This window comes from Brassica napus, chromosome A4 (assembly GCF_020379485.1).
Source record: "Brassica napus cultivar Da-Ae chromosome A4, Da-Ae, whole genome shotgun sequence".
Taxonomy (NCBI): domain Eukaryota; kingdom Viridiplantae; phylum Streptophyta; class Magnoliopsida; order Brassicales; family Brassicaceae; genus Brassica; species Brassica napus.
In genome coordinates this window covers 19,154,736-19,163,576 of record NC_063437.1, presented here as the reverse complement: position 1 = coordinate 19,163,576, position 8,841 = coordinate 19,154,736, and the positions used below count along the sequence as shown (strand labels likewise).

Sequence of the window (8,841 nt, the reverse complement as noted above, 5' to 3'; positions counted from 1 at the left end):
ATTAATCAAAAATGAATATGTCCAAAATTCAAGTGACAACATTTATAAGTAGATAAAAAAAGAGGATTCTAAATTAATAAATTAGAATTATAAATACACACCAACATAAAAGAGTAAATGCAACCCACTATAATGCATTTGGGTTGGTATATTATATGGAGGCCACATCAATGTTCCATGTGGTATCACTTAGTTTAGGTATATACTAATGTAACGGGAAATAATAAATACATGAGTCTAGTCTATAAATCTATTTGTTTTTCCATACGTGTTAAGAAAACTTTTCTTAGTTTCACTTTAAAAATGTTAGTTTTCCATCATTTTCAGAAGCATCTTATACAGATCCGGTCCTGAAATTTGGAAACCCTATTTGAAACTAATATATATATATATATATATATATATATATGTATATATATGTGTGTATTAAAAATAGTTGAAATTATTTATTTTATTTTAAGAAAAATCAAAATTGTTAGTTTTAATAACATAAAAATACATTTATATTTTAATTGTACTATTAAAGTTATGTGTTTAATTGTTTGACAACATTTATTTAAATTATAATAACAAAAATCATTGACATTAAGGTTGCCGAAACAGAGGGAGATTGGTGGGTTTGATTTGCAGGGTTAGCTTTGGGTGAGGGAATAGGGTTGAGGTTGGGAGGGGAAAGAGAAGAGGGTTGACGGGGAATTGGAGGTCAACATTGCACTTAAACACACTTTCTACATTTATTGAAGCACACTTTGTACAATAATCATTGACATTAAGCTCCGACGATCTCTCTATTGGTGTTGAAAATTTACATCACCGACTAAAACACATGTGAATCAAGCATCTGAGCGTGAGTCGTCCAAAATACCATTAATATATAACAACATATCATAACACTTGTGCTGCTATGTCCATAGAATGAATTATAGATTTTTATGTGGTTATTCCAAGCAATTTTCCTAATATTAAGGAACTGACGTGTATAGATCACGTGACAGTGTTGACAAGAAAAACTATTTAGTTTTAGTGGATTTTTAATGACTTCCATAAAATCAATATGACAGACTGAAATCTCCGTGAAAGACCTACTATATACAAATATATATTAATGCTAATCTATTTCTTTTATTTTGCAATTCAATTTCATCACCTACCATCTTTTCTCTTAGAAACAAATAATGCATGTTTCAAAAAAAAACAAAACAAATAATGCATGTTGTATTTTTTGAACCAAATTTCAATTAAAATTCAGGTAGACGATCATAACATAACTAAAATACAAAGTTCAAAACAATTCAAAAGAACTGAAACTAAAATGAGAAAATCTGAGCAAAAATGATACGTTGTGTACTTGCAATATACATAGCTGAACCTGGAACTTCCAGAGGCCACAAGAAACCGCAGGTAACCACAGTCAGACTCATTGATAAAACATGGTAGAGACTGACACTCACAGCATACCAAAAACAAACTTAAACAATAAGAGGCAAAGATGGAGATCAAAGCCTCTAACTATAAACCGGCGGCGCGTGGGCCTTCAAGAACATAAAAAATTCTCCATAGTTGTTTGGATAATCAATAGATTGGTGTCGGTCTTCACCAACTTTAACTCTCATTCTATTTCACACGTCTCAAACCACTCATTCTTCGCAATTAACTATCTTCCCTAATTAATCAAAATTTGATATCCACATTTTGGCTATTATTTTATTCAAATCACTTCCTTACGTATTCGGAAGATCGACTAATTAATTTATGTAACGGCTATAGTCATACTGATATTGTTATCTATTATACATAGTCTGTTCTTTTTCTTTCTCTAACCGTTGAAAAATCAAAAGCATATATTTCTTTGGTATACTAATATCAACCACCTCAACAACAAAATCATGCCCATTCTCTTTCGCTTCTCACTATATAAACAACACTCCTAAAAAGTATTCACCAATCCATACTCATTCTCACCTTCCAAATCTCCCAGCTCTCTCTCTCTTCTCTTCTTGTCTGATGGGGGCTCAGGAGAAGCGGCGTCGTTTCCAGCCAATAACAAGCTATGAGATTAAGGACCGGTCGAACCAAACCGTGGCTGCTGATCTCGATGGAACGTTACTAATCTCTCGTAGCGCATTTCCTTACTATTTCCTCGTGGCCCTCGAAGCAGGGAGCTTGCTCCGCGCTTTGATCCTACTTGCGTCCGTACCATTCGTCTACCTCACGTACCTCTCCGTCTCCGAGACACTAGCCATCAACATTTTCATCTTTATCACCTTCGCTGGTCTCAAGATCCGAGACGTTGAGCTCGTGGTCCGTTCCGTCCTACCGAGGTTTTACGCGGAGGACGTGAGACCTGACGCGTGGAGTATCTTCAACACGTTCGGGAAGCGGTGCATAGTAACAGCTAGTCCACGGATCATGGTTGAGCCGTTCGTGAAGACATACCTAGGAGTCGATAAAGTTCTTGGAACGGAACTCGAAGTGTCCAAATCGGGTCGTGCAACTGGTTTTGTTAGAAGACCAGGTGTTCTCGTTGGTCAACACAAATGCGACGCCATTTTGAGAGAGTTCGGTGGCGTTGCGTCTGGTTTACCTGATTTGGGGCTTGGCGATAGTAAGACAGACCACGATTTCATGTCAATTTGCAAGGTTATTTCCGTCACTTATCTTCTTATTTTTTTGTATGATATGTTATTTTCGTATTTTTTTATTACTGCTATCTAACTCTATAAATACTTTTCACGACATTATGAGTATATAACTATATGTCTATGAAACTTGGACGTACGTGCAGCTTTTTTGGTTGAGTAGTTATTGTGTTGTCCTATGGTGTTCACTGTTTAGTGTGTACAGCCCTTCTTATTCATTTTGGCCAATCATATAATATTTTTATAATGTCTAGTGGCACTAAATGAGGATAAAATTAGGTAAATAACTAAAGAAACTTTTGTTCTTTTTATAATGTCTAGTGTGCAAAAAAAAAAAACTAAAGAAACTACTTGTAAGAAAATAAAATAGGTGGGGTTTTACGTATAAGGCCAAAGTCATTTTACGTGCTTAAACTTTCTTATCTACCCAATAGACTATTTTAGAAATTTGTTTTAGACCTTACGAGTGAACTCTTAAACTCTGTGATAGAATCAGTAACTTTAGGTACTTTCATACACGAACCACTGTTTTTTTTTTTGTCATGTAAAAGCCATGATCATATTTGTTTTGTTCTTCTTCACTCTCATAACGTAAACTGCTAAGTAATTAAGTCAAAAATATAATTTAGTCAAAAAAAATTTATCCTAGGTAATTATATAAATTACGTACACATGTAATATGTATTACATGTTTTTCTAATCACTAATAATTTTGATAGTACATATGTTTATCTAATCACTAATAATTTTGATAGTACACATGTCTCTCTCATGAGTACTATGGTGTCGCATCATATAATTCGACCCAAAAAAAATCAAAAGTGCATGCTACCAGACAATTACGTACAAATCACAACTACTTTTCAGCTTCAGTTAATATAATAACAATTTTTTTAATTGACTGCAGGAGGGTTACATGGTGCCACGTACAAAATGCGAACCATTACCAAGAAATAAACTCTTAAACCCTATAATATTCCACGAGGGCAGATTAGTCCAACGACCAACTCCGTTAGTTGCATTGTTAACTATCCTCTGGCTTCCCGTCGGTTTTCTAGTCTCTCTCATCCGCGTCTACACGAATATTCCGTTACCGGAACGCATCGCCCGTTACAACTACAAGCTCACAGGGATCAAACTAATCGTCAACGGCAACCCTCCTCCGCCACCTAAACCCGGCCAACCAGGCCACCTCTTGGTCTGCAACCACCGGACTGTCCTCGACCCCGTGGTGACAGCTGTCGCGCTCGGTCGGAAAATTAGCTGCGTCACGTACAGTATCAGCAAATTCTCTGAGCTAATCTCTCCAATAAAAGCCGTTGCGTTGACTCGTCAGCGCGAGAAAGACGCAGCGAACATCAAGCGTCTCTTAGAGGAAGGTGATCTCGTGATTTGTCCCGAGGGAACCACTTGCCGTGAACCTTTCCTTCTCCGGTTTAGTGCACTCTTTGCCGAGCTTACTGACAGGATCGTTCCCGTGGCGATTAATACAAAACAAAGCGTGTTTAATGGTACAACTACACGTGGCTACAAGTTTCTTGATCCTTACTTCGCGTTCATGAACCCCGTTCCGACGTTCGAGATCACGTTCCTTAAACAGCTTCCGGCTGAGCTGACGTGTAAAGGAGGCAAGTCGCCGATAGAGGTGGCGAATTACATACAGAGGGTTTTAGCAGGAACCTTAGGGTTTGAGTGCACCAACTTTACAAGAAAGGATAAGTACGCAATGCTAGCTGGTACCGACGGTAGGGTGCCGGTGAAGAAGGAGAAGATATGATTATTTGATTGGAGGAAAGAGAAGATGAAGAAATAATACAAATATTTAAATCTTTTTTTTTTCATTTAGCAAGAATTGGTAAGTTTGTTAATTTCTTTGTCTTCTATGCTTCGATAATTGTTTCTTTGCAAGTTTTTTCGTGATATTTTCAAGTTTTACTTTTAGTATAATAACGATTTAAGAAAGAAAACCTTGGTGTGATCATTTGCTTGATTGTATATAATATTTGTCTTTTAAATCGAATGTAAATTAATTCTGACCCAAAAATCTGTTTTACATTAAGCTCATCTTAAGCATGTTATACAAATATTTGTCAATAGTGTAAACAGGTTATAAAACATATAATGGACACAGATTTTCTAATATGACGGTATGTGACATTTCGTACATCTAACAATAATATATGATTATAACCACTACAAAGATTCAACGTACTGTCATAACCACTGAAGATCAAATGTACGTCTGAATGTCATAAGTCATAACCATTAAAGTTAATATTAAATTTGCATTTATTTATATGTATAGTAGCTGATGTACCTGATCATCATCATGTCAGGAATATACAAGTATACAACCATGAGTGAAATCACAAATTGATCTACAGAGACTACAGTGTAAACCGATCAAACAATTGTGTAAGACATAAAATTCATCTGTCCCACACAAAAAGATTTGTTTTGACAGGTAAGAAAGTTATTGCACCACATGCAGAAATACGGTGAAAAGTCTCGTTTAAACGTCCGAAAAGTGTTTCTCCATTTTTATTTTATTTGGAAGATAAACAACTTAAGACCACGATACATGTTGAAGAAATGTAAAATGAAAAGATGGAATTTGATAGTTGTGTTGTACGGTGTACCAGTCATGACTTATGACTATAACTTTTTGTGCATGGAGCTCTGTGTGCTGGTGACATAGAGTTGTGCCAACTATAGAAAGCCAGTCCAACTAGAAATATAAAATTCAAGATTATGGTCATAACTAATGTTGTAGAAATCTCTTCTTTAAGTCAAAACTGTTATTCATATTTTAACGCTGACCCAAAACTTTATGCCAAATCACAAAATCAAAAGAAATTGTTACAATAAAAAAGAATGTTATTATAGTACTCTATTGAAACACTCACTTGGATGATTATTTGATAATTGCCAACTCTTTTTGGACACAGAAGAGTAACAACATACCTCAATTATACAGTTTTGTCCGTTTTCTAACTTTACCTTTTTTTTAATGTTAGATTTAAATCAAGCCTAAATTGACACACTCATGTCGTGTGTACAATGAATTTCCGTTGTTTTAGTATTTGGTTGACTGATAATCTATGTAGTCTACCAAGAAAACACATATCAATGTAAATGACCAATCTAGTTAGGTGGATCATTAGTACGATATTTAGGTCTTATCAGATGTCCGTCCAAGTACATCTATTTAATCACGGGTTTATATTAGATACTAGCAGCATATTATACGATTGAGTTGCTATATCTATAAGTAGAATAATGAAAAGATAATCAAAGACAATGTCCAGTGTTGGGTCTACTATTGTCGTATGATTATGACTCAGCCATTAACACTCGTCACAAGGGTATCTACTTAGGCAGCGTCTTAAATATTTGAACAAACCATTGGGCTCGGTGACAACCTCTCCCTTCTGCGAAATTTTATTTACCCAATTTATTTTTTTATTTGTAAGTTTCAACTCAATTGGTTCCAATTAGTTTGCGATCTGGACTTTCAATTATTACCTTCCGATCTTATGGAGCAATCGTAGATTGAATTGGGTGGGGGGTCGATTTTAACCATCTCCTGGTTTACACTATTTTTTTTCTCTAAAATAAAATTACTCTATAATAGAGTTTGAGTTTGCTTCATTAAGAGCATCTCCAAAAGACATTCTATAACTTCAAATATGAAGTTTTTTGCTCTAAAAAAAAAACTTCAAAACTTCAAATTTGAAGTTCTGAGGAGTAAAACTCTATATTTGAATTTTTACTACTCAAAAATTTTTATTTGCATTTTAGCCCAGACAATTATACATCATATTATAATTCATAAGTATTTTCTCGTTTATTGTTTTAATCCATAAAAAATTATATCTCATAAGTATATTAAATTTTGTTTAAAAAATTTAAGTTTTACACATAAATTAAATAAACTTTAAAATAAGATTTAAACTATTTTAAATCTGGATTTAAACAACAAAAAATATACAAAAGAAACTTAACAAAAAAACTTTTAAAAAATTTCATGAAGACATAACTATTACACAAATTTAAATATTACAGCAACACTAATAGTCAGGTAAGTTTGATCTGAAACCTTCAAAATTTCTAAATATTGTCCAATTTGTTTTGTGTTACTGAGGATGGTTGTTGTTGTTGATGTCTTTTTCATACAATATTTTTTTGTTCATATCGAATATATTCATGAGTATTAATATCATCGATAAAAGTTAGTATTTTAGAAATATTTTAATATAATATAATATTTTATTAATTAATATTGTTGTAGTATGTTTATATATGTGCTAGTTATTTATAAAAGTTTGATGAATTCAAATTAGTTATGAAAAATATAAGGACCATATTATAAAATACAAATAGTTTTGAAGACGAGTTTGAAGTTTTGCTTTTGGAGAAGAACACTTTTAAACTTCAAATATATAGTTTTGGAAACTTCAAAATAAAATTTCTTTTTGGAGATGCTATAAGTGTATCATTATCCAAGGTTTCTTAGGGCCGAGTTCTTAGGGGAAAATAAGAAACAATTTTTTTATTTTCCATTAAAAACCCATCTCTAAAAAACTTTGGATAATGATGCTCTAATATTCTATTTTAGAGTAGAAAATAGAATGATGAACAAAAAAAAACAAATTACTCTATATTTGGAGTAAACCTATCTTTCACTCTATTATAGAGTGGAAAATAAAGTATTATTGGAGTATTTTACTCTAAATTCTATTTTAAAGTGGTAAATGAAGTGGGGTTGGAGATGACCATATTTCTCTTATATGAATTTATCCACTTGGACCACTCGAACCATATTTGCTTAATTTTTTTTTTTTTTTAACGCTGATTTATTATGATCTTACAATTATGATATAGGAAAGATTACATAGATGATTCGACAACCGACAATACTACCTGCCTTATGAAGACCTACGCCTAACTGCATCACCTGAGCCGTCCTATGAAGATCCACGCCTGACCAGATTTACTTGCACCATGTTGAAGATCCCTTGCAAGCCTTTCCTCTGTAGTCTGCATAATTGTTTAATAAACCGCTTTCTCCGGGACTTGAAACCTGGATTTCCTGTAATCTGCAATAAATTGCATAGTCTGGGATTCGAACCCCAGACCTGGGTGTAGAAGCCTTTAAACCTTAACCAATAGGCTACGGTGCTTCCACTGCTTAATTTTTTAATTATAGATTTTTGGAAATTTTGACAATATGGAGATAAAGAGCTAGGATTCTAAGATTGGGTCTACTCTGGGCTTGAAGGCCCACAGGACAAAAATCATACCCGAGTGAAAAATGACCGAATAATAATTCACTTTTATGTACATGTGTATCCAAGATTTAATTTGTCTATATGATTATCCCCATGAGCTATAGATGAGGTGATTGTGTTGTGTGGCTTTGAGAAAAGCAAACGGCATGGTATATGTTGCTCAATGTTGTCTAAACGACATGATATATGAATAGTTGACAAGTAATTTCTCTATTTTTTTTATATCTTCTTGATACAAAGAAATACAATATAGGCAACTAAACTAATCTTCTTGGTTCACATATAAAATTTAAGATTTAACATTAAAGTTAATCCATAAACCTCTGGTGATTTTTAAGAACAAAACAAAGTACGTTATGACTTAACATGTAGAAAAGACGAATCTAATACTCCATCCGTTTCTTAAAGATAGACTTTTTAGAGTTTTCACACATATTAAGAAAACACATTAAATCGCTATAATAAATTTATCATTTTCTGTAATTTTCAATTTTTAACAACTTTTAACCAACAGTAATCTAATAAAACCAATTAATTTTCTTAAAGTTTGTAATTTTTTCATAGAAAACATAAAATATATATCTTTTTGAAACACATATTTTTTCCAAAACATAGATCATTTAGGAACAGAGGGAGTATTGTGGAAGTGAGATTTACGAGAATTACTAGACCATCTCCAATAAAACACCAAAACACCAAATTTGGTATAATTTTATCTCCAACAAGATACCAAAATTAATACCATCACACCAAATCTTTAAAATCATATTTTAATAAGTTTTGTTTAATAATATAATGTAATAACTATCAAATTTTAACTATAACTATATTGTATTATTTGTATTTTATATTTATTTTCACATAGTTATAAAATTAATTTTTATTTATTTTTTTCAAAATAAATTATTATA

At 32.8% G+C, this 8,841-nt stretch overlaps 1 protein-coding gene across 1 annotated transcript; it reads left to right on the top strand.

The window, feature by feature from the left end:
• Positions 1 to 2,003: 2,003 nt before the first annotated feature.
• LOC106447658 (glycerol-3-phosphate 2-O-acyltransferase 6-like) lies at positions 2,004 to 4,568 on the top strand. The gene is given in 2 exon segments (NM_001315723.1): positions 2,004 to 2,640; positions 3,547 to 4,568. Coding segments are annotated over 2 exon segments (1,506 nt in total). The 5' UTR covers position 2,004; the 3' UTR covers positions 4,417 to 4,568.
• The last annotated feature ends 4,273 nt before the right edge of the window (positions 4,569 to 8,841 follow it).